This window comes from Vidua chalybeata, chromosome 15, assembly GCF_026979565.1.
Source record: "Vidua chalybeata isolate OUT-0048 chromosome 15, bVidCha1 merged haplotype, whole genome shotgun sequence".
Taxonomy (NCBI): domain Eukaryota; kingdom Metazoa; phylum Chordata; class Aves; order Passeriformes; family Viduidae; genus Vidua; species Vidua chalybeata.
Genome location: NC_071544.1, coordinates 15,061,582 through 15,086,762, shown reverse-complemented (window position 1 = coordinate 15,086,762; position 25,181 = coordinate 15,061,582). Strand labels below are relative to the sequence as shown.

The following is a 25,181-nucleotide window of genomic DNA, read 5'->3' as shown; positions in this document are numbered from 1 at the left end:
TCCCGCCATGGCCGCTCCCCGCCGCCGCGGTGATGCCGAAGGGACCGCGGCCCCGCACCGCGGGCTCCCGCGCGCTCCCCCCGAGGGAGATGAGGGCGTCACGGCCAGCCGGCGGGGAGCCCCGCACCCCAGCGTGGAGGGAGCTGTGGCCCATGCGGGTCCCGCGGGAGCCGCGGGCAGGATGGGCTGGTTGCGAGTCGCCTCCGGCCGCGGATGTTCGGCGGGGCGGGGCCTGGGGGGTGCGCAGACCCCGGGGGCAGCACCGGGATCCTGCATAAAGGGCCGGGGGCGGTGGCTGGAAGCCGTGGCCGTGGGGCTGGATCACGGCCGGGAGCGTGGGCGAAAGGGTTAAGGAGTCGCGGCGGGCAGGGGGAGGGCTGGCCCGGCCAAGGGAGAGGAAGGAAGCAGAGGAGGAGAGGAGTGGAGAGCATCCTGCCCGGAGGGTTTGCCGGGGGGCCCCTTTCCCCCAGGAAGCGGCTTGCGTGGCTTGAGACCGCAAGGATGGAGCGGCGGGAGCAGGGGCGATGGGTGGGGCTCAGTCCGGCTCCGTGCCCGCAGGCGCGGCTGCACCGGCCCGGTGTCCCTGGCGCCGGGGCCGCTCCTCCTGCCGGGTTGACCTCTGCTTCCCAGGTCCCTCACCTCTCAGTCCCCCTGCCCAGGTGCTTCCATGACCCCCGAAAACCTTGCGGGGGGCAGCCCACGGACACACAAGAGCAGTGGGTGCGGGCAGGACCGCTGGCACGAGCTGCAGGGGACAGGAGCCATCACTGCTGAGCAAATCCTCCCAGCGGGGAAGAGCTATCGCTGCACTGTCACCTGGAGGCCGGTCTCTGCAGCAGCCATACGCAGCATGGGGATAATCCCGAGGGGCCGAGGCCCAGGGTGTCTGTCTGGGTGCTGCAGCTGCTCTCGGGGACCGCCCTGCTTCCCCAGCCCTCAGGTTGCCCCCCATTCTCAGTTTAGGGGGTGCGCAGGGCTCCCAGCCCTGAGCGACGAGGCTGAGCTCACGCTGAGCTTTGATCCATCCATCCATGATAGAGCCAGGTTCTCGAGTGCCCATGAGGTGCCCTCCCCACGCTGGTCCTGTCACCCCGAAGGATACAAACGGGATACACATTGGGACACAGTGTAGCTCTGCAGCCTAATCCCCTGCCCTGCCCCATTCCCAGCCCCATCCATCGGTGTGAGTGATGGAGAGCAGAGCCGGGATACATTCCCATGCCGCAGACCGTTTTTCCCAGTCGCGTTTGTCAGCCTTCCAACACAGTCCCGTGCCTGTCCTGCCGCGAAGGCCACTGTCACCAGCCAAAACGCGGGGGGTGTGCGGCGGGGGAGCTGCTCGCCCGTTCCGTTCTGCCCGCCCCGCGCAGCTGCTTCTGCCGGCCGGGAGATGGGGCTGAGAGTCCGCGGCTTCCCGCAGCACCGGCGGGTCTGGCCGGCCGACGGGAGGCTACGAGCGGGGGGCCCGCAGCATGGGACCACCGCCCTCGCTGGCACCCCCAGCCTGGCCTGTCCGGATGGGGCTGGGGGTCCGCAGTGGCGCTGGCGCTGGAGCCTCGGCTCTGCCGCTGGGGGAGAGGGGGGTGCGTGAAGGGAGGTGCAGAAGTGTGTATATGTGTGTGTGTGCGTGAGTGAGTGTGTGTGAGTGAGTGAGTGTGAGTGTGTGTGTGTGTGTGTGTGGATAGGGATGGTGCTGCACAAGTCTGTGCGTGGAAACGGGTGCGTGTGGGTGTATGAGAGTGCATGGAGGTTTTGTGGGGGATGTAGTGTGTGTGCTTGGCTGGAAGTGGATGCATGCATGGGGGGATGTTCCTGGAGGGTGTGCCTGAGGTGTGTGTGCAGGGTGGTGTGAGTGTGCACACATGGACGTGCGTGTGCAGGTGCTTCTGTATGGATATGGGGGTTGGGCGCATGCCTACGTCTCTGTGTGTGCCTACATCAGTGTGTGAGCTGTCCCTGGATGCAGGACTTGTGGCGAGATCCAATGTTTGGATTCCTCCACAGGAGACGTGGGATCGTGCCTCAGCCTCTCCTCCGATGTGTGGGTGCTCATGGGCCCTTTTTCTCTGCCTGCTGGCCCATGGGGGCTCTTCCCTCCCTTCGCTGCCTGGGCACACGGGGCACAGGCATGGGGCGATGACGGGTAGGTCGTGGAACAGGGGCTGTGGCAAGCAGGGGCAGTGCCAGCACCTCCTACCAGTGGGGCAGACAGCAGCCTGGTGCCTTTCCGCCCCCTCTCCTGCCCGGGGGCAGAGGCTTTCTGCATCTCACAGAAACCAGATTCTCCCCGGAGATAAAATCCTGTCGCCTTTGTTTTGTGGAGAAAAGACAACATCAGCTCCCGGCCAAACAACAGAGTCGTTAAGCGAAGGCATCTCCGGGCAGGGGCTCGGAGCCACATCCCGGAGCTGGAATGAGGAACCAGCTGGCGTCCTGGCCCCTGGGGTGCTGTCTCCCTCAGGGCTCAGCATTCCTCCCAGGACCAGAACCAGATCCATCAGCACTCAGCATTTCCCCAAGGACTATAGCAGCTCCCCCAGGACTCAGCATCTTCCCCACACACCCCCTTCCCCCACCCCAGACCAGAACCAGCCTCCCTAGGGCTCAGCATTTCCCGGGGGATCACAGCATCTGCTCCAGGAGTACAGCATCCCTCCAGAACCACAGTACTCCCCGCCTGGGACCGCAGCATCCCATGAAGGACCAGCAGCATAGTGGGGTGGCTGTGAAGCTTTTCAGCCCCACCAACACCCCACATCCCATAAGAACTCAGAGATATATCCCAGAAACATGTAAGGGGAATCTGCAGCCCTGGAGTGGGGCAGCAGGTAGATGGCCCCAGAACTTGGGCAGACGGGATGCCTGCAGGCATGGCCGGGCAGGGATGGGTGCCAGGGCTCAGGGACTGGGAGCAGGAGGCAAGGGGGGTTTGTAATGGTGGGGGCTGTGGGAACGCTGCCTCAGGAAACCAGCAGGATTTACTGGGCTACACACTAAATCCCCCTCACAAAAGGGGCCTGTTCGTGCGGACAGGATGCTGGTGGCTCAGCCACACTTGTTTGGCCAGCAGAGCCTGGCGGATTAAGGACAATTGGTTCAGCCCTGACAGAAAATACCAGGAATGTTAAACAATAAAAACTGCCTCCAGTTGTCGTGGGCTGCAGGACGCCTCTGGCTGCTTCCCTGCCCAGCCATGGCCTCGGCTGCCCTGTGCCTGGCAGAGCTGGCTCGGGCACAGCCCATGTACCCACTGCTGCAGCTTTTGGGGGTTCACTGGGGGGTGCAGTTGTGCCTGGGGATGGGCTGATGGCCATCCCCCCCAAGTTGGGGCAGGCAAGTGGGCACAGTGCTGGGCACAGCCAGCGCTCTGGAAGCATCCCTGGGCTGCACTGGTGTGGGTTGTTGGGCTGTGGGTAGCAGGCACTGCCTGCACCTGCAGCAAGCCTTTTAAATGTGCAGGGAGTGAGTGAGGCTTTGGCAGGGGATGGCAGGTCCCTGCTCACAATGTCCCCTTCTGCCCCCCTCCTTCCCTTTGGTATTACGCATTAGCAAACCCACCTAAGCCTCACCCTGTGAAATTGTCTGTGGCCCCTTTTTCCAGGGAAAGGGCAGTGCAGGGTGAGCAAGAACTGCCTGTCCTCTGTGCTGCCCCCAGCACGGAGACCCAGGTCTGAAGTGAGGTAGGGGCACACTGGGCACAGCCTCTCTCCATGTTCAGTCTCAGTCCTGGCCAGGATCTGGGCAGCCTCTGTGGGCAGCTTGGGCAATTTGCCCTTCAGCGTGTGAATGCCCTATTCAGGGCTGTGCGAAATGCATTGGTTCTGGCACATTACCGGACAGCTGGGATCCTTCCCGGGTAGACAGGCACCGGGACAGGCAGGTTTCACACCTGCCAGTGGGCTGTCTGCCTCTGCCCGCCGTGCTGGAGTGGGGGGCTCGTCCCAGCAGAGAGGGGAGCTGGGCTGGACATGGAGGCTGCAAGCATGACATTGGAGTGGGATCCCCCAGCAGCCCTGTGAGGGGCTGTGAAAAGGAAGGGACACAGGATGGCTCTGAAAGCTGTTGGGCTCCCAGCAGATACAATTCACAACAGGCACAGCACCTATGGCTGCGTCAAGTCCCAAGTTTGTGTCTCTTGTGATCCCAGATCCGGGCACCACCACAGCAGCAGCCAGGATCGAGGGACTCCCTTTCCAGCTGCCCTGGGCCGAGGTCCTGCCACACAGCACCTGCCAGCCCCCATCACCTTGGGCTGTTTTGGGGTAGGCTGTGCCAGAGAGCCAGCTTCCATGCTGGAAGAGGCAGCTTCCAGGCGGGGGGCTGTGAGTGCAGCTGGGAGCTGAAGGGGGAAACCAGATCCTGGGACTAACGGCCGGCAAAGCCTGGCCCTAGATGAAACCCTAGACCCAGGGAGCAGGCTGGCAGGAGGGGGTGAGACAGCTGCAGCCCTCCTTGCCCACACTGCCGTCATTGCTGGGCACCATAGGGCAAGGGGGGGGCAAAACAGGCATCAGAGAGCAGAAGCTGGAGACCCCCAACTTGTGCTCCCACAGGCTTTGGGGAGATAGAGCCCATAACTCACTTTAATCTGGAGTGCTGGGCTGGCCTGGGCCGGCCAGGGCAGGAGGGTGTGGGGGGTCCCCAGTGCGTGGGGCTCGGCCCCAGAGCACTTTCCCAGCCTGGGAGCCCATGGCAGTTGGGGGATCAGTTTCAGGGCAATGCTGGTAGCGGAGTTCACGGTGGCTTAGTGCAGCAGTGGCTAATGGGGAACAGATGCAAGGGTGCTTTGTGCTGGAGCAGGCCTGGAGGCACAGGAGTGGGGACATCACTTCCTGCACCTGTGGCACTGTCTCCGTGTCCCTCAGGAGTGATTGCAGGCCCTGAACTGGCTGGGACAAGGAGGCAGTGAGGAGACAAACCCTGGCCTGCCTGCCAAACTTAGGTGAGCCCTTTGCACTCCAGGAGCAGCCCAGAAACTGCACCGGGGTGTACTCCAAAAAAATAATTTATCAGGTTGAAATTTCACGTACATAAATATTCATCTCTGTGGCTATGTACAGATGCAGCAGGAGCCTGGCACAGTGGGGCCCTTGCCCAGAGACACTTCCACTGAAGTGCTGGCCAAAGCCCATCTCCCTGGGCAATGCCATGGGCATCCCAGGCAGTGCCCACATGGAGAGGTTCTAGCTCCTGCTGTCCCACAATACCAGGCAGATCTCAGCCAGGGCTGATGGCTCAGTGCCCAAAAGGAGCCCAGAGAGAGGGACACCCTGTCCTGGGCTCAGGGCCCTGCCCACCCACTGCTCAGCCTGGACAAAGCAGGGACTTTTGGGAACCTGGACCCTCTCCCTGCAAGGGCAGAGGTGGCTTCAGCATCACCCTTCCCTGCCCTCCCTTAAGTCCTCACGCTGGGGTAGGAGAAGAGGTGGGGAGCCAGCGGCAGTGGGTCATGGGTGAAGACGGAGTCATCAGAGGAGCAGGAGCTGGCAGTGTCCTCACAGGAGGGCGAGTATTGCTCGAAGGGCATGGAGAGGTCCAGGTACTGCAAGGAGGGATGGTGCCATGACCACCAGTGCTGTCAATGCCCACACTGCCCACCCCTCACCCACCAGACTCCCGTCCTCTCACCTCCTCTGAAACAGCTGCCAGGATCTTGTCCAGCCCCTCCACAAGCTGCTTGAAGGTGGGGCGCTGTGAGGGCACAGCGTGCCAGCACTCCCTCATCAGCATGTACCTGGGGATGAGGGGGTGTTAGCAGGGTCTCTCTGTGCCCCCTGCCCACCCACCTGGCTGGTACTCACAGCTCGTGGGTGCAGTTGGATGGCCGGTCCATGCGGTGCCCCTCCTTGAGCAGCTTGAACAGCTCCTCCACAGGGATGCCAGGGTATGGGGAGCCTCCCAGCGTGAAGATCTCCCACATCAGGATCCCAAAGGACCACCTAGGATCACACATAGCAAAGGGGGGGTCAAATACATCCTAGGGCTATTCCCCAGCTTGGCCCATTGCACGCTGCATTGCTGTGGGAGCAGGGATGGGAAAGGGTGGATCACCCCCCTCCCTGGGGAATATGTGCCCTGCTGTCCCCAGAGTATCCCCATTCTGCTATGGGGACCCTCTAGTACATGTATAACCCCACAGTGCTGCCTTGTCCAACACCAGCAGCATCCTCAACCCACACCCAACAGACCCTCGTTCCCCTCAGGACTCACACATCGCTCTGGTGGGTGTAGACACGGTCAAACAGGGCTTCGGGGGCCATCCACTTCACTGGCAGGCGACCCTATGAGAGCAACCCCCTGCTCAGCTCGGCCCTGACTGGGGATCCATGTGCCCCTCTCCCAGGAGCCCCACTCACGTTGCTGGTTTTCTTGTAGTAGTCGATGTCGTGAACGTCCCTGGCCAAGCCAAAGTCAGCGATTTTCATCACGCTCTCTGCTGTCACCAGCACATTGCGGGCAGCCAGGTCACGGTGGATGCACTGCCAGGGGGAGCATCATCCACAGGGGTGTGAGATGGTGACTCCAGCTCCACACGTCCCCTTCAAACATCAAAATCACCGTTTCCCTCCCACACACCCCTCAGCACCTCTGCAGTGGTGGGGTCATCCCGTCATCGGGCTGGCTGCAGTGACAAGCACAGCGGGAGGGCCACATACACTTCCCTAGGAGGTGGGTCAGGCTTTGAGTCCCATATTTTTGGGGAGTTACTGCCTTGAACTTTGCTGGATGGGGCTGGGAGGTTCTGGACAGCTTATGGGAATGTGCTGGGCTCCCTTTCCTCAGGGTCAGTGGGTTCACAAGGGATACACAGCTCCTCTGTCAGCGCCATGCCCTCCCCAGCTGCGCCCAGTACAGGTAGTCCACCCAGGCCATGCCAGCCATACCCGTTTGGACTCCAGGTACTCCATGCCACGGGCCACCTGGTAGACGCAGGAGACCAGATCCTTGAAAGAGAGCTGCTCCTCAGGCATTGTCATGACTTCAAAAGTGTAGTCAGGTGTCGGGGGACGGCGGGCACGGAGGTACTCGCGCAGGTTGCCCTTCGCAGCAAACTCCACAATCACGTACAGCGGCCCTGGGAAGGGCGGCCACTTGCTCAGCCCCTGCCTTGTCCCTTCCCAGTTAGCCACTGACCCCAGTAGTCCACATCCCCCGTCCTGCTCCACGCCCATGCCCTGCCCGAGCCCTGCACAATCCCCTCACCATCCTGTGTGCAGACCCCCAGGAGGTTGATTATGTTCTTGTGTTTGTCCATGAGCTTCATCATCTCCATCTCGGATATGAGATCAGCCAGGTCCTTGTCAGTGGCGTTGTCTAGGGAAGGAAGGCTGTGTCATGATGCCAGCTGGGTGGCTGTGCTGATGCCACTTCTGTTCCTGGGACACTGGCAAAGGGACATTACCTTTCAGCATTTTGACAGCCACGGTGATGGCTCTGTCTGGCTGGTCTCTGTCTATGCCATAAGCCTCTGCCCGCACCACCTGGCCAAAGCAGCCTTCCCCCAAGGGCTTCCCCAGTACCAGCCTGGCAGGGACAAGGAGAACCATCAGAGCTCAGAGAGATGGCCTTAGGGTGGCCAGAGGCCTCCCCATCCACCACCTGCATGCTGCTGTCCCTGGGGCAGCTGGGGAGAGCAGCTCCTGTCCCTGCCCTGCGCAGAACCGTACTTGTCTCGGGGGAACTCCCACTTGGTGTCAAGGGGCAGGTCCAGCTCCATGACACCAGCCAGCATTGGGGCACAGCTGGAGGAGAGACGGGTGACCCGCATCAGGGATGTGCTGGACTTCCCAGAGGAGCTGGAATCCAGGGAGAACTGTAGAGAGAGACACAGGTCCTCAGCCATCCATCCCATCCCGTGCTCCAGGGCCCAACAAAGACGCAACAGAAAAGTAGAGATCTCACTTGGAGCAATGGGGTGAGGGAGCTGCAGGGGGAACTGGGAAGGGCAGCCCCAAGGCTGCAGGGTAAGGTGTGATGGGCACAAGTGGCACTCCTGGAGTCCATTGGTCACCAAGGTCCCCCCTGCATTAGTAGGGCTCATGTTTGGTACCCACCTGTCGGATGAGCGGGAATTTGGAGAGCTTGTGGACTGCCATAGGCTCCAGGTGCTGCTTGCTTGACTGAGTCTGCATCCGGCACAGCACCACAATAATAATGGCCATGGCCACGGCGAGTGAGCCCGAGGTGTAGATGATAATGTCTGTGTACTTGGTCTCAGGGGCCTCAGCTTCCCGCACCAGCTCCTCTTCTGCAGGGAGTGAATGTGTTGGCCTGAGGCATGGCCTCTGCGTGCTGGGGATCCCAGACCCCACACCAGAACCCCGCCCCTACCTGGCAGGACGGTGAGCCAGGCAGACTGGTAGGAGAGGCCGATAGAGTTCCCTGCCAGGCAGGTGTACTCGCCAGCATCCTCCATGGACACATTGCGCAGGTACAGCACCTCCACCTCAGAGCTGTTGATATCTGCAGTCTGTCAGAGAGGGATGGACGGTCAGTATCCCTCTTCCTCAGGGAGCTCTGTGCACCCCTGGGTATGGGTATCTGGGACCTGAGTGCTTCCAGCCTTTGTTACCTTGAGCACTTGCACATAGGGGACCCCGTCGGGGCCGTAGTTGCTGCCATTCACTTCAATGTGCTTCAGCCACTGGATGTGTGGCTGGGCATCGCTGTAGACCTTGCAGAAGAACTCCACATCGCTGCCCACCAGGGCTGTGGTGTTGGCGGGCAGCCCAGCCTGCAAGATGGGCCTATGCGGGGACCTCTCTGTGCACAGGGAGCAGAGCAGTGTCACTAACATGGTGGCCCAGAGTACAGGCTCCTTTCTCCCTCCTTCTCCACCCACCATGGAGCCACAGAGAGCCCTTCCCCAGCCCTAAAACAGACCAGCGCAACCCAAGCCTGGCCTCCATCCCATGTCCCTGGGTTATGAGGGACATGTGAGCTGCATCGGTGGATACGCCACAAACAGAGGCTCCTCCACCCCTTTCCCTGACCCTGCCAGGCATGGGGAAGCCCAGATCAGCACCATGCTGAGGAACCCTCACCCAGCACATCCAGGAGGTAGCTGTAGTGGATGCTGCCAAACCTGTTTTCCACCAGGCAAGTGTAGTTGCCGCGATCAGAGGGCACCACACTCTCCATCACCAGGCTCCAGTGCTGGTGCCGGAGCTGCAGAGGGGGAGGTAAGGCAGTGAGGTGAGTTGGGGAAGAGGGATCCTGGGAGGGAAGCTGTGGTGGCAGGAGCTGGCCCGTACCCGGATGCCCCCGATGCGGTGCTCCCCTCGGAACTCACGCCCATTCTTGAACCAACGAATGCTGGGGCTGGGGCTGCCTGAGGCCGGGCAGCGGAACTTCACCGTGTTCCCCGCAGGCACTGCATACAGCTTCTTGTCCATCCGGTGGGGGTGAGTCCAATAAGGAGCTGGGGACATGCAGGATGTACAGTGGGAGGGGGCCTGTGCAGGTAGCAGGAGGCAGCAGTGCCCCATGCCCCTGGTTCTGCCCCACCTGCCCTCTCCTGTAGTGCCGTGGTGTAGCACTGACCTCTGTGCACATAGACCAACTCCTCATTTCGGTCTCCGTGGGGACTGTCCCCATCACTATCTTCATCATCATCACCTGACGCCACGGAGTCTGCAAAGGAAAACGGTTGAGAAAGACATCCCTGCCTGCAGGGCTGGGCAGGTAGTGGCTGCCTTGCTGCCCCGGGTGTAGCTGGGTGCTGCCGGGGCTCTTACCCACGACAGAGATGGTGAAGTTGCGCAGGACCTCTCCAGTTCTCTGTGCCCGGCACACGTAGAGCCCTGAGTCCTCATAGGTGACCTCTGAGATCTCCAGCAGGCTCTGACGGAGATGGATGCGACCCCCCGAGACCAGTGGCCGGGACTCCCTGTACCAGACCACACTGGCACCACTCTGGTTGGCATCACAGTACAGCTTCAATGTGTTGCCTGGGTCCAGTAGGAGATGTTCGTCTTCTGACTCCAGCAAGGGGCTCTCAAATAGCTCTGGAGAGATGTGGTGAGCGCCCACCCCAGTGCTCACCCCTCCCTGATAGCAGGACCCCTCCACATGCCCATCCTAGTGTGGAGAGCGTGTGGTGTGACACAGCCCAGAGCCTGGCTCTGCCACCCTAGAAGCAGGTAAGGGCTGGACTCTGCCCTGAAGCACAAGGACATGATTTCCCCAATGGCATGTCCCTGGCCAAGGCCACACATGCCACTATCCTTCCACCACTCCCAGTGGCACAGGGTGCTCCAGCCTGCTCTGCCTTACTGAAGGAGGGCAACAAACCCCTCCAGACACCCATTGTCAGACCACTACATGCCCCAAGCACGGCTGGGACCCCTACAGCCTGGTTGTCCCTGGCAGTGCCCGGGCTGGCAGTGGAGCTCAACTTGCCGATGGCCAGCAGCAGCATGTGCACGTGGAGGGCAGAAACAACCTGGTCGCCAGCACAGCAATACCACGGCAGCCCGACTGCCCACGAATGTGTCTCCAGCCCAGTGCATGGCCAGCACAGGAGGGATGTGGGGCAGCTGGTCTCTGGTCCCGGGGGACGCGTCCTTGTCCCGCACCCACCACTGCGAGGCATGGACTGCCCGCATTTCACCAGGAGTCACACACAGCAGCCACAGCCCACAGCGGTCTCACAACCCTTCTCTGCCGCGCGTGTCCAGCGAGCGAGCCAAGCCCCCGCAGCACAGGGACAGCCTGGCTGGAGCCACCCTGCCCCTGTCAGTGATGGAAACGCTGGTCCTTGTGCCGTGTCCCCAGCTCCCACCAGCCCCGCCCTGCAGGCAGAGCGGTGGGGCTGCGTGCCCAGGGCAAGCACCCGCATCCCAGCGCAGGGGTCGCCGCCCAGCCGGGATGGAGAAAGTATTCAGAAAGCAGGAACCCACTCCCGCCGCTCCCAGCTCCGCTTCGCCCCCCGCAGCCGTACCTGGCTCCATCGCCCTGCCCCGTGCAGCTACGGCCAGCAGCAGCCCCGCCACGACCTGCAAGAGGGGCCGCATCTTCCAGGCCCCCCCAGCGCGGGGGTCCCACCCTGCGGGACAGGCAGGGTCGGGTGAGCGGATCCGGGCGGGCAGCCCCCTCCTCTCCCGAGGCACCGGGGAGAAGCAGTGCGAGGTCCCCAGGTCACCGCGAGGGTGGGTGGGCATGGACGGGAGGCAGAGCACGGGGGTCCCTGGGCAGGAATGGGAGGGGGCATGGAGAGTGGGAAACACCCCGGTTGGGTGCCAGGAATTCGACCTCTCCAGCCAGCGTCAGCCTGGTCAGGGCGCTAGGGGAGGTTAACCGGGGGCGGGGGACAGCAGAGGATCCCAGGGAGGGGGGAGTGTCCCGCGGGCGGGGGGGGGGGGCCCGAATGGTGCCGGGGGCGAGGGTCGCGGTCGGTGTGGTTACCGGCGGTGACGGGCTCCCGCGGCGGAGCCGCCTGCGCTGCGCGGGCCGGGGCAAAGTCCGGGGACAGCGGGCTCAGCGCCGCCGAGCCCCAGACCGTGGCCCCATGGCGGCAGGGCCGGGGACGGCTCTGGCTCCGGGCTCGGGACGGCTCCGGCTGCGGGCAGGGCTGGGGCTCCTCAGGGCTGGCTCCTACCCCGCTCTGCCGCCGCCTCGGGGGCGCGGACACTTTGTAGGGACGCGCTCGGGTTACAGCGGCCCCGCCCGGAGCGCTGGGGAGGCGGGAGGGGGGAACGGGGACCGGCCCCGCTTCTCCGGCATCTCTGCAAACCGACCTGCCGCCGAGCTGGACGGGGGAAGTGCGGGGGTAGCACCGGCCTTTCCCCCCCAGCAGCGAGAGGCGGCCTCCGGCCCCCTCTGTCCCGGCTCCGCCGGTACAGCCTCCCCTCGCGGGTGGGGAACGCAGGGGGCTGCAAAACACCCGCGGCTGCTCCCCTGTGCTGTTCTCCAGGCAGACCCCACGCGTGGGGAGCAGCAGATGGGACAGGGGCTAAGGCCACCCCTGTTTCCTCCCGATTGCTGGGAGTGGGAGCACTCCAGCCCCAAGCAGCTGTCGTGGCCCAGGCTGGGCGCTGAGCGTTGCTGGGTGCCCAGCAGCCCACACTAGCTAATTGGCTAATTGTGCCATAATTAGTTGTAGCGTTATCGCTGTCAGTGCCATAAAGTGGCTGTGACCCTCATTAGGAGCCCATAACGGAGCATCATAAAACGTGGCTAAGGTGCGAGCCAGCGTTGGAGTGGCCTAATCCAGCCCATAAACACTTCGCCCTCACCTTCCCTATGCTGTTGCCTGTGCTGGGGCAGGCAGACCCCACCATGCCCAAGCCTTGCTGCTCGTTGGCCCATGCAAGACCGCTGGGCACTGGGGGAAGCCTGGCCTCAGACACTCTGAGCTGGCATGATCCCCAGGAACAATGTCTCCTGAGCATCTTGCTGCCATCAAGAGGGGTCAGTGTCCCCCAGTACATGGCCAGGGTCTGGCCCTAGAGTTGCTCTCCTTTCCTGTATTGCCATCTGCTTTGCCACCTGCTTCCCAGCAAGATCTTCCAGGGTTGTGCTGAGCCCCACACACAGCCTTGCCCATGCCTGGCATGGCCCTGTGAGTGGGGTACACTGTCACTGTCACCCCTCATTTAGTAGGGCCACACTGTGAGTCCTGGGCACAGCCTTGTCTATGCTGCTCCACTGTGCCAAACCATCCAGCATGACACGGTTTCACTGTGAGGTCTGGTTGGTGCTACAATCTCCCACAGCACCATCCACCCCGTGCTGCTCCCCATCTGGAGTACTGGTGTCCCCCTGGGGTGCAGAGGTGCACAGAGCAGTCCTGGGGGCCAGCAGCCCCCAGCAGCTGTTCATTCCTGCTGACGCGTGAAGCGGACGAGAACATCAATTTCACGGAGCAGCGGCCGCCCCTGCAGAGTTCACAGCGTGCCGGAAGCACAGAAAAATGTTGGGTTCAGCTCAATTCGAACCAAAACCAAATTAAAACCAGAGAGAAGGGGACGTTCCCAGTATTGGGAACACCAGGGAGAGCTGGGACTCTGGGGAGCCTGTGGGAGCCACAGTCTGGGATGAACATGGAAAGATTCCCTGTATCCCAGGGTTCCCCAATGCTGAGTGGAAGAAGGGCAAGCAAACCAGTGTGGCACGTTGCCCAATGTCATCTGAACATCCCCACTGGGCCAGGACAATGCCAGGCACAGGCCAGGGCTTGGTGGGGCTCTGTTGTAGGCAGCTGGGAACTGGTCACCTCCCTGCCGTGGGGCAGTGCTGGGCTGGGGCTGGGCTGCCTGGCTTGATTTATAACAGCAACTGACGGCAAACAAAAAGCCCTTCAGAGCAGCCCAGCCCCACCGCCTGCCACCCGCTGTCGGCAGCACCACAACGGCCTCTGCCACGCCAGCAGCTCAACAAGGGGGGATTGTGCCAGCACAGCACTCTGCGCTGTGGGTGCACCCCTGCCCCAGCACCCTCCTCTGATGCTCCTGTCTCCCCCAGCTCATGGGCTGCCCCCATCACTGTGGCACAAGTGATGTGTGACTCATGGTTACTTAGCTCAGACACAGTGGGGTGCCCAGAGATGAAGTGTGTTCTCAGAACTCCACAGATGGTGCAGAGGGATCCCTCTTGCCCCGTCCCGTTGGGAGGGACAACCCCCTGGCCAGACCCTTGGCCTTGCTTACGTGTGCGGGGCCCCGCGGCAGTGAGCACGCACAAGGGGCCGGGCGCCGGCATGCTGGGGCTCCATCCTCCCACCCCTACCCCTTCCCCCAGCCAGTAAATCATCCCCACTCTCCTCATGAAAGGCCCATGTATGTGCTGCCGGTGCAGGGAGCCTGCCTGGTGCCAACAATATTGCTCTTGGAAGGCAGCCGGAGCTGCGGGAACACAGCCGCCCCTTGTGCCTGGCCCCAGCACTTGCCGCCACTCCCGCTGTGGTGGCACCTGCGGCCAGCCAGAGCCCGCGCAGCACGGTGGCTCCTGTGGGGGCCGGAGCCTGGGGGGCTCTTTCCTCCTGGAAGTTTCTCTTGGCCTCCCCTGAACGGCTCTTGTTTGGGGCACAGAAGCCCCAGCTCACTGTACCCTCTACATGCATAGGATCTGAGGCTGAGCAGGCTCATTCCATGCGCTGGGGTGATGTGAACCTTCTGGCACTGAGGGAGTGGGTCAGCCCTGGAGCAAGGGGTGAGCCCCAGCACAAGGGCTTCCAGCTCTGTCCAGTCCCACTGGCTTCAACATGGTAGCTTCCAGCCCCAGCCAAAACCTGCTGCCCTCATATCAGTGGGGACCCACTGAGGAAGGGAGGGGGCAAACTGGACGGGCAGGCAGCTGGCCCAGACTGGGCAGGATGCTCTTCAGGGGCTGGGTCCTGCCCTGGAGGCAAGCAGCCAGATTTGGGGCAGTATGTCCCACCAGGCCCTGGCATTGCCTGCCCATCCTTATCTCTGTCTGGGAGGGACTGGTGGAGCAACCCAGCCCGGTTAAGGTTTAACCAGGCAGAACTTGGCAAACATAAACCTGCTGCTCCCTCTGGGGAGCCAAGAATGTGGGGCCCAGTGCAGGGGCTGCAGGACAGGGATACCAGGGGCCCAGGCTTCGTCTAGCCCCCAGCATGGCACAGGAGCATCCACAGATTTGGGCAATGAAGGTTGAGTGGGGAACATACAAGTTGAGGGTGATATGGCAGGAGGGTGAGCAGTGTCATGCCCTGTCCTGCTGCAGTCCTGCCACCTCTTCCTGCCCTGGCTGTGTGTGGGAGTGCTGTGGCTGCAGCTGGCACAGGGAACGAGGTGCATGGGGCCAGAACGTGTCCTGCTCCCCATGGGAACATGGCACATACCATGTGCTGGGTTGGGCACCACAGTGCAGAAGAGCTTTGCCCTGTCCCCTGCACAACATTTGGGGGTTCAGCCTGGTAAAGCAGCAGCCATGGCAAGGAACTGCAAAGCAAGAATGGGGCCACCCAATCTTCCCAGCCCCTAATTGTAAGCAGGCACCCGGTCCTGACTCCACATCTGCACTTGATTTACTCAATGGAGCCTGTGGGGCCACGAGGGATGGCAGTGGCTGGGGCTGTGGCCAGGACTGAGCTTCTCCCGGCTGAGGCAGGGACCCTGGGTGTGCTGCTGGAGGAGCAACAGGCTCCACACAGCTGGCTGCGGCCTGGGCAGGGGACTGTGGTGCTTCTGTGGAGGATGTGGCTGCTGGGTGGCTCTATGCTCTGTCTCACGCCTGCCAGCCCAGAAGGCAATGGAGTTCAGACTGGCGAGGCAGCCAGAGCCATGGCCCAGGGCAGGGAGGAGCAGAATTGGGCTAACAGCACACCAACACCAGGGCACACCTAGGGACAAGGGCCATGCTCCATCCTCAGCTTCCCGGCCATGCGGGTGGCTCTGGTCCCACAGCCAGGCTCCAGGTCCCTTCCTGTCATCCTGGGTGTGCCCATGGGTGCTGGCATCCCTCTGAGAGCAGTCCAGCAGCAGAACGGGCAGCCCCCCAGAGGGGACAGGGAGAAAGTGCCACTACCAGCTTGCTGCCAAACCCTCCTTACACCAGATAGACACTTCCTCTCACACCGCACCCACCTTCACAGGAAACAATTACACAATGAAAACTACTCTAAGGGAGTGAAGTATTTGCTGTCTAGCAAGTCTCTTCCAGCTGGATCCTTTTCCTGACAGATTCAGTCCCCGTTCTGCTCAACGGGTGTATACAGGAGGGTAGGGCTTTGCTTATCCAGAGGGATAATGAAACCATTGTGGGCTGGCAAAGGATGTGCGTTCTGGGGCCACCAACAACTCCAAGAATAGTGCTGCAACTTGCTCTAGAGGTCTTGGCTGAAGTAACTGTAGCCTCCCGGGCCAGTTGACTCTTCCCGGACATACTGTTGTGGCGGGAACGGTCCGACAACCGGCACTGCTCCTGGCATCCTGCACGTTGAAGGGAGCAAGAAAGGAAAAAAAGGAGACAATGTCACAAATGCTCTGAAATGTGCCAGCTGCAATCACTGCTCAGCAGGCAAGGCTGTCAGCAGAGCAACAACCCACTGCAGCCAAGGCAACAACTTGCCAGAAAATCTTCCAAGTGAATCCTTGCTCTCTGTGCCTGTGTGTAAACAGACACCTTTAGCATGGCAGAATTAGCTGTGGCAGAGCTCAAGGACTGCTAAAGAGTTCCCATCACAAAACAAGCATCCTGCCTCTCTGCAGGCTACAGAAGCTGGAACAGAACTGCACAGCTAAATCCAGAGCAGCATTCTGAAAGGGAGTTGTGTGGTTGCAACAGCTCCAACAACAGCAGTGTCCTTAAAGAGAACATTCATGTGTGTGTGTTGGGAACATCCTCAATGTTATCTCTCTAAAATGGGATTCTTCCTATTCACTAATCTAGTTGTGCTGTTCGAGAGCTGGAACTTCCCTGGGATGAAAGATGTCTTCCCATCAAGTACTCCCCAGAGCTGAGGGACCAGGAGGCTGTTATTCCATAGACAGGCAACAAGAGATGCCAGTTTTCTTCCTGTCCCTTCTGGGGAATTTGGTTAGGAGCCTGCCCTCCCTTCAGGTAGGATTTCCTAATACCTCTTCCTTCTAAGAAGCTTTCTAACCAACCCAGGCTCATTACTGTGCCTCTCTTAGTGAAGGCTCTTAAATTAAAGATTGGCAGTCTTGGTATTAATCGTCTGGCAGCATAATTTTTTACAATTAATAATACATGCAGGGGGTGCCATTATTTAACTTGCCAGCTGTAAGAGCAAGTTCAGGAATACAGTCCAGGTTTCTGGAGCGTGCTGACTATATGCCAAATTTTAAAACAAGCAATCCCAATGGAGATTAGAATTGCAAGCAGATCTCCACTGAGCCAGTCCTTAATTAAATTAAAATCTCAGTTGTTAAGAGAAACTGTGTTTAATAGGTGTCAGGTTCACTGCAAAGGTCTGTGCTGAGCTGAACTATTAGGAACCAAAAGCCACCGGAGGCATTTCCACCTCGGCAGCACGACTGGGCTGTCTGCAGAGGGAGCTCCTGGAGCAGTCTCGGGACACAGAGAGAGAGCCTGCACAGACCCTGCTGCTCTGTTTGGAAGTCAGCTGGAAACACGTGCTCAAAACTGCATTTTAGGTTATATTTAGGCTATCGATTTGAACAGTGAGGCTGGAAACACACAGACAAGAACATTACTTACTGATTCTTGTGTTTGAAGCCACTGATGTGAGCTTGGTACTGCTCTATGGAGTTCAGCACTATGTTACATGTGCTGCAGGGGTAGCCCTTCCCAGCTGAAACAGACAGCAATGTTAGCACACATCGCTAGCCAATCCCCACCTGAGCTAGAAACAAGCAAGATACTCAGTCACCTGATTTATTAAACAACCCTAAACAAAGTCAAATAACAGTCAACAATCTGATCAGGTAGGAAGATCACAGAATCCCACTACCCACCATGTATCAGCCAGTCATTGCAAGGGAATCACTAAGCCAAAAAAGGCTTTCCTGATCAGAACATGGTTTGTTCATCGCTAAAAAACACACACATGTTCCCTGCAAACAGTTCATAGTATCAGGCATAGTAAAAGTTTCAGATTTGGACCCCAAACCCCAAAGGCTATACTGCCTTTGCAACTCCATTTCTCTCCCATAGTCCTACTTCTGCTCATCTGGACATCTCAAAGCAGAACATACAGGATACTGAATTTGTAACCTTATAACATTTCAATAAAAAAGGCAGCCAGAGGAGATTACACCCACTGTCCAGCTCCACAATGCAGCATTTTGCTAAGCCTTGCTGAGGTGCCAACTGAGGATATTAAGCTCTGTCCTCAAGCAGTTTGGTTACAGTCAGTGGATCAGTTAACTGCCAGGAAAAAAAAAAGTTTCCAACAATAGTGGTACTCAACAGGATCATTGGTTTTGTGTAACATGACAACTCCAGCTGGACTGAAAGTTCATGAGGTCACAGATACCAAACAGGCAAGTATGGCAGCACAGGAGTCTCTAACAGGGAAAAATTCTGGCAGTTGTCCTCAAGACATTATAAGCATTCTTGAATTTTGGGGTCACTGGGGAAGGGCTCTGGCTGGGACTCTCACAAGGAAAACATTTCCTTAAGGTGAAAGAGAAGATGGACCCCAGGTGTGCAGAGCAGTAAATCATTGGGAAGCTCATCTCTGGATGTTGCACTTTGCCACATGGCTGCTGCACCTCAGGTGTTTCAGAATCCAGTGGGACACTCGGCTCCCAAAATGGAGCTGGATCTGGGCAGTAAAGGCCAGAGGAGTTGATACAGCCTTCAGGTCTGCTTCCCTGCACCATCAATGTCAAGGTTTCTCTGTTACAAACCCATCCAACAGGTGCATGCACAAAGTTGTCTAAACTACACTCCTCAACCCCAAACCACTCGTTTCCATAGAACTTTAAGCAGGCAACCAGCTCAGTGATGCATTTGCAAAGAATGCATCTTCATCTGCTGCAAGCCAGGTCCCAGCAGAGAGTTTAGGGACAATTGTGGCTGTTGGCACATAGACACAGGCAAAGAGAGCGGGACAAAACATTCCTGACTGCAGCCCTTCTCATCTGAGAAGCCCCTGAAGCTCTGAAACCTTTCCTGAAGGTTTCATAGCCCAGGCTCTGAAACCTTTCCTGAAGAGCTGAAGTGCCCTGGAGATGTGACTGTACACATTTCTGTTCTGCTGGCACTTCTTGGGACACATCAGTCACACAGGCAAGGGCACTGCCCACCTACCCAGGCAACGGCACTGCCCACCTATCCAGCCTGCCTGGGCTGGGGCTCATGCCCTGTCAGTGCCTGAGTCACACTCAAGTGGAACCATTCATCAGACCCCACTAATTAGGTGCAGAGCAGATGGGTAACGTGAGATACTGAGCACCTTTTCCATCTCCCACACGGCCATGCAATGTGGGAGAGAACATTACTTGGCTAATTGAGCCTCATTTGTCATAAGTGCTACCGGTATCTAAAGGTGGCCTGCAAAGAATTAGAATAATTAATCTTCTGCTTGTGTGGGTTTTTACGACAGAGAAAGAAGCCCTTGATGAAGATTTTAAGATGATCTGTCTGCTTATTATTTACCTCAAGTATCCAGCAGGTACTAAGACTTCCTGGCCCAACAGAAAGCTGCTGGGAGGAACAAAGGAGTTTTCTGTGAGCGCCTAATGCTTTCACTGGACTCAGAGGGCTTTCATCACGTACAAGTGCTCATAAGCAGCAGATCATAAACCAAAAGAGTTTTAACTGTCTGCCTAAAGTTCCTCCTTAATAGCTCTGGGTTTTTTTTTTTTTTTTTCCACATTCCTGCTTGCTCCAGAGAGAGCTGCATTAGTTCATCAGATGGAAGTGCCCACACAGAGGCAGAAAGGCATTCAGGGAGAAATCTTTCTGGCTTTCATGTGCTTTGAAGCAGCAGGTGCAGTTAAACCTATTCCTTCCATCTCTGGCTAGTCCCCTCAAAGACGACTTTTAAGCATCAAATACCACTTTTATCTTTCCATTTTGGATGCAATCACCTAACTAGAAACAGTACTGGCCAAAATCCCTGGATTATCCGCACAGAGAATAAAAAGGACATGTCCCCGATTAAACACCACTGCATAACACAACCCAAAGCTTGTCACGAGTAGCTACAGTCTAAAACATCTGCTGCTGGGGGTTACAACATCAACCAAATCAATCTTAGGGTGTATAATCAAGTTCCTCATCACAAGCAATACTCCCCTGCTCCCTCCACACAGACTCTATTGTCCAAAGGCCTGTCAGACACATTCTGCTTCTCTCCCACCCTGCTCTTCAGCTGGTTATCAGCCTCCCAGCTCCCTGTTGAGAACTCACCCATGAAGGATGATGCTGGTGCATCAGGGGTTCGGCCGTAGTGCGCCATCAGCTTGTGTTTGGTCTCCTGCTTTCTGTGCTTCTTGCCTACATAGTGCTGTTTTGCCATAAGGGGGTTGTTGAAAGTGGCATGGCAGAGGCTACAGAACTTGTCCGGGTCAGTAATGTCCTTGTTCTCTTCATTAGAAGATGCAGTAGAGGTGGGGAGGGGAGCAGGGTGTTTCTGTGGGGGCACCGTTTCTGTAGGGTGAATCCAAACTCCTGGTCAGTCACAGAACTCACAGGTAAAAACCAGTTACTTTATTTCCCCCAAACCCACATTAAAACCAGTAACACACTACATCTAAACCCTAAACCTAGCCAATGTAAGATATCTCAATAAATTAATGATTTTGCTACCTCTGCCCTTAATGCTGCAGAATTTAAAGACATGTGGTAACATAACTGAGAGTATGCCAGGAAAACTTTCAGGGTTTAAAAAATCCAACAGATTTGCATATTTCTCCTTAACATAAGCATGACTATATTCAAGAAACACTGAGTATGAATGAGCTTCCACCTGCTATTATCATCTCCCAGACAGAACATAGGCACAAGCCCTTGCACAGCAAAGGCATTCTGGAAAGGATTTTGGAAGCACCATGCAGCCACAGGACTTGATCCTGAATTCATAAGGAGTCTTGCCTGAGACACAGCATAAATGGGACTAGGTCTGACACAGTGAATCCACACAGGGAAGCAGCTCTTCTCTGTGGTGGAGAAACCTGCACCCTCTCACTCCAGGGTGCCAAACAGCAGACTGAGTAATCTGCTAGGGATCGGAGAGCTCCTCTCACCAAAGGCACACACCAGACTGCTCAGTGAACATCTTCCTGCAGGCTCCTATCATACCCAAAAGCAAGGGATCCAAAGAACAAGAAGATCCCGGAGGAGGCTTTGCTGTGCACACATTTTAGCAAAGTCATGAAGACATGCTGGGACAGACAGTTTCTGCCTGGAAGATCTCAGGAGTCAGGTGTCTGGGTGACTCACAAGTCCCCAGCTTGGAATTAGTACAAGCTACCATCCGCAGGTGCACTCAATGGCTGTGTTTTCCTTCTGTCCTGACCAGCTGCAGGCCCCTGGCCCATGGCTACCCCTACCTGCCCTGGACAGAGAGTGTCACTCCCCACCCACCAGGCCTTTCTGGCTGCTAGCAAAGGGATGAAACAGGCAGTTGCGTGGGGGCAGACAAGGTCAGAACAAGCACATACTGATGTGTCCCCAGCTGTATTCTCCCACTCCCCAGCAATCTGCAGCTGCCAAGTCTGTGAATCTCAGAGGCCACATTGTTGTAGCTGAGCAGCCCTGGGGAATTTGCCATATCAGAGTTTCATCAGTCACCTCAGTCTCTGTAATATTTAATGGGGATTATACCCTGTGACAGGAATTTCTACATCTTAACATTACATGTCTGGTCCCTGCATACAGGGATGGGTAACAGTGGCTGCTGCCAGCTGCACTTCCCCCAAACAAAGCAAAAAAAAAAAACCCACACAACCTCTTGCCAATGCCAGCCCACTGAACAGGCTGGAATGGCCGGGTCTCTGGAGGTGCACTGCTGGCTTACTCTATTTCATGGCAAAGAGCACACACTCTTACAAGAGCTCACACTTGGGATTCAACAGGCATCTCAACGGCCCTTTGGGACAACATGAAAATGCTGCAGACACTCATACCTTCTGCTTTGGGGGCCTGCTGCTTCATGTTCTTGGCATGAGTCTTGCCCAAGTAGTGAGATGTTGCCACGGCCGGAGAGGAGAAGGTCATGTTGCAGATGGGACAACACTTGTTCCTGTCCTCCCCATTGCTGCCTTCCTGCTTGCTGTCCTGTGCACAGAGAACCACTGAGTTGCTGAGGCTGGGAAGGACCTCTGCAGGTCATCCCATCCAGCCTCCTGGTTTTGAGGAGAAACACTATGGTCTGGGGGTCTAAAAAAAGATCATTGAAGACATTCGGGTGTTAAGTTGATGAAGTGTGACCAGGTAGAACTTCCATGATGCAGCATCACCCTCTCCCTCCCTGGAGAGTGTTTTTACACCAGATTACTGTTTTTAACCTGTTGGCAAACACTCCAGGCAGAGGGGCAGCCCTGGCCTGTTTGGGTTAAGGACAAAGTTAAGCGTATGGCTGCCAAAATTGGACCATGCAGCCTTGTCCCCTGCAAGGTGTGAACTGAGCAGCACAAACATCACTATCAGCTGGGTCATCTGCAACACAACACCAGCTGAGGAGGGAGCAGCAGGCAGTTCTCAGCCTGACACTATGTGCAAAGGCATCTGCTGTTATCCCCCAGCTCCCTGCAAATGCCAGCGTTAGGGATTACAGCTGAAGCAATCATAAAAGTAGAATCCATTCCCCAAGGGAGTCACGGGGCCGACAGATGGCTGAATGGAACGTGGGGCCTTTACTGACCAACAGGCTCCAGCTACCAGCTGAGGGAACCTAAATTAAGTAAAATAAAGAGTGCTCTGGGAAGAGAATTCCTGTGGATGGTGAAGCCAATGTGCTCTGTGTGATGCTATGCAATGATGCTCCAGATAAGCTGTTGCTCCTGTTCTTTCTCTGTCATTTCAAGCAAGACTATCAAAAAGAGGAGCACACATTTGTTTAAACGGGGAGCACAGGCTCAAAAAGGCTGTCTGAGCAGGGAGGGCAGCAGGAACTGGGACAAGGCCTGGTGAAACACCTGCCACTGAGCTTCTCAGTTCTCACAAAGCCCCTTCTGAGAGCATTTTCCTCGTTCACTTGCAAGACTGTGCAACTGTCTTTAGCTCTGCAGGTCCCTCAGAGCTGTATTTAGCCCTGGTGGATCCTGCACTCACAGAACACAAGGATGGATCAGGCTGGAAAGGACCACAGTGGCTCATCTGGTCCAACCTCCCTGCTCAAGCAAGGTCACCTCAGAGCACTTGGCACAGGAGTCTATCCAAATGGTTCTGGAATACCCCCAGTAAGGGAGACCCCACATTTCTGGAATATCCCCAGTAAGGGAGACTCTACACCTTCTCTGGGCAATCTTCCAGTGCTCGGTCACTGCACAGGTAAGAAGTTCTTCATGTTCAGGTGAAACTTCCTGGGCATCAGTTTCTGCCTGTTGCCTCTCACCCTGTTGCTGGGCACTCCTGAGCAGAGTCTGGTTTATCCTCTGACACCCTCCCTTCAGACAATTCACAGAATGAGACAATCATTAAGGTTGGAAAAGACCTCCAAGGTCATCAAGCTCAACCTCTGATCGTGACCTTGTCAACGAGACCAGAGCACTTGAGTGCCATGTCCAGACATTTCTCAAACACCTCCAGGGACAGTGACTCCACCACCTTCCTTCCAATACCTGACAACCCTTTCAGTGAAGAAACTCCTCCTGATACCGAACCTGAACCTCCTCTGGCACAACTTGAGACCATTTCTTCTTGTCCTATTGCTGGTTTCCCAGGAGAAGAGGCTGAGCCCCACCTGGATACAGCCTCCTAAGAGAGAGTTGTAGGAAGCAATATGGTCTGCCCTGATCCTCCTTTCCCCAGACTAAACAACCCCAGCTCCCTCAGCCGCTCTTCACAGGACTTACCCTCCAGATTTTAAGACATTGTAGACATTACTTATAGACATTGATCACGTCTCCTCTCACCTGCTTCACCTCCAGCTTCATCTTCTTCCCGTGGGCACCCTCCTCCCCGCCGTGGATGGACAGGTACCGTCTCACCTTGTTGGCGTGTTTCTTGCTCTGGGGAAAGCAGAGAAACCCCCGCTCGGTGCCTCACCGAGCCCGGGGCTGGGCTGGGGCGGAGGCGGGGGGCTCCCCCTTCCCTACCTGGTAGTGAGCCAGCCGCTGTGACTCGGAGATGAGCAGGGCGCTGCACACCTTGCACTGCGCCTCGGTGAAAATGTGTCCGTTCTCCCGGATCAGCCGCTCCACTGTGTGGTGAGAGGGGTGGGACACAAAACGGGGGCGTCAGCGGCCCGGTGGGACCCCGCGAGCTGCGGGCCGTCCCTGTTCGAGATGCCCGCACCTCGCGGGATCCAACCGGGCTAGAGGGCACCTCGTGGGGCCCGACCACCCGCCCGCTCCCGATGCCGCCGCCTCACCCGCCTCTTTGCCCACCAGCGGCCCCGCAGCGTCCCCGTTGCTACCGGCCCCGTCCGCCATGGCCGCCGTCGCCGCCTCACGCTGTTCTCGCGAGAAGCCGCCCGCGCGCCCCCTCCGCGCCTAGCAACGGCGGGGCGGTCTCCCGCGAGAGCACCGCACCCTCCAAGGGAGGCGGCGGCGGACATGTTGGTTGTGGGCACAGGTGTATTGCGGCAGCCCCGTGGCGGCTCGTTGTTGTGGGTGTTTAAGCGACGCAGCGCATCCTTCTTCTGACGAAGCGGTGTCCAGGCTGAGAAAACGGTGAGACCACCAGCACCTCAGAACGATGCGTCCGGGCCCGCTGCTTGCCAGCCACGGACATGGCGCTGCCCGCTTCAGCACCCCGATGACCACGTGAAACGCAGCGAAGGCGCCGCCGCCATCTTGGGTGAGGGCAATGAGGCCTCCGCCGCCAACTTGAGCGCGGGTGCGGGACCCGCCGACCGGGGCCGGTGCGGGAGACCAGGCGGGGAGGCCGCGGGCAACGGGGAGGCCCGGGCCCGGTGAGTACCTTGTGCCCTGCGGGGCATGCCGCTGCCCCGCGGCGGGTGGGCCCCTGGCTAGCTGCCGGGCTCCCGAGGCTGCGAGGGAAACCCCTTCCCCTGCCCGGGGCCATTCTCCGGCCTCTGCCCCCGGGCTGACCTCCCCCGGGTATGACCTCCGGTCCCTGTCCCCGGCGGCCCGGGACTGGCCCCCAGCACTGTCCCCTGGGGAAGGGACACCTCCCGTCTCCCTCTAGGGGCACCTCCTCTGTCTCTTGCCTGGAGGGGACCCAGGTGCTGTGCTTGGGGATACCCTGGAACTCCTCCTGCACCGTCCCCTGGGAAGAGGACCCGAAAACCGGAGCTCTGCCTTGGCCGCATCCCCTGAGATCGAGGTGCTCCTGCCTCTCCTGTTCCTCTTGCCAGGCCTGGCTCCCTCCCCTTTTCCCGGGGCAGCCCCTCCACGCTCCCTTCCCTTAGGTTTGCCCACCTGCGGCTGATGCCCTTCCCAGAGCTCACCCCTATCCCGCCTGGGACCCCCCATGCTTCTCTCCAGCTTGTCGAATATCCCTGACCCCATCCTTGTAAATTTCCATGTAGTGCCCGAAGGCAGCGGGTTGGGAAAAGACCGTCGGTGGGTTCTGGGGCGAGGGTCGCTTTCCCTCCATGCAGAGGGGGATAAAAGGTTTTCCTCCCCTGCCCTTGGAGGAGGGAGATGCTGCGG

The 25,181-nt window shown here is 58.2% G+C and overlaps 3 protein-coding genes across 9 annotated transcripts in view; 1 reads left to right on the top strand and 2 right to left on the bottom strand.

The window, feature by feature from the left end:
- Nucleotides 1-4,989: 4,989 nt before the first annotated feature.
- Nucleotides 4,990-13,350, bottom strand: FGFR4 (fibroblast growth factor receptor 4). 2 transcript variants are annotated; one of them, XM_053956793.1, is made up of 18 exons: nucleotides 11,407-13,350; nucleotides 10,943-11,047; nucleotides 9,738-10,007; nucleotides 9,544-9,633; nucleotides 9,255-9,421; nucleotides 9,045-9,168; nucleotides 8,573-8,763; nucleotides 8,332-8,470; nucleotides 8,055-8,248; nucleotides 7,668-7,813; nucleotides 7,403-7,524; nucleotides 7,204-7,314; nucleotides 6,885-7,075; nucleotides 6,357-6,479; nucleotides 6,211-6,281; nucleotides 5,802-5,939; nucleotides 5,629-5,734; nucleotides 4,990-5,542 (listed from the first exon to the last, which is right to left on the bottom strand). In XM_053956793.1, the coding sequence occupies exons 2-18, from the start codon at nucleotides 11,013-11,015 to the stop codon at nucleotides 5,396-5,398; spliced, it is 2,403 nt and encodes an 800-aa protein (XP_053812768.1). In that variant the 5' UTR covers nucleotides 11,016-11,047; nucleotides 11,407-13,350; the 3' UTR covers nucleotides 4,990-5,395. The 2 variants fall into 2 exon arrangements, with proteins under 2 accessions (XP_053812768.1, XP_053812767.1); XM_053956792.1 differs by lacking the exon at nucleotides 11,407-13,350 and having other exon boundaries at nucleotides 10,943-11,319.
- Nucleotides 13,351-15,581: 2,231 nt separating this feature from the next.
- ZNF346 (zinc finger protein 346) lies at nucleotides 15,582-24,038 on the bottom strand. Its single transcript, XM_053956800.1, has 7 exons — nucleotides 23,936-24,038; nucleotides 23,661-23,764; nucleotides 23,478-23,573; nucleotides 21,528-21,678; nucleotides 19,810-20,049; nucleotides 17,149-17,242; nucleotides 15,582-15,896 (listed from the first exon to the last, which is right to left on the bottom strand). The coding sequence occupies exons 1-7, from the start codon at nucleotides 23,994-23,996 to the stop codon at nucleotides 15,791-15,793; spliced, it is 852 nt and encodes a 283-aa protein (XP_053812775.1). The 5' UTR covers nucleotides 23,997-24,038; the 3' UTR covers nucleotides 15,582-15,790.
- Nucleotides 24,039-24,109: 71 nt separating this feature from the next.
- UIMC1 (ubiquitin interaction motif containing 1) overlaps nucleotides 24,110-25,181 on the top strand; it is a 39,835-nt gene continuing 38,763 nt past the window's right edge. For 5 of the 6 annotated variants that reach the window (XM_053956796.1, XM_053956794.1, XM_053956797.1 and 2 more), the window contains exon 1: nucleotides 24,374-24,478. The gene's annotated coding sequence lies outside the window, so the exon portion shown is untranslated. The other variant, XM_053956795.1, reaches the window with a different exon arrangement.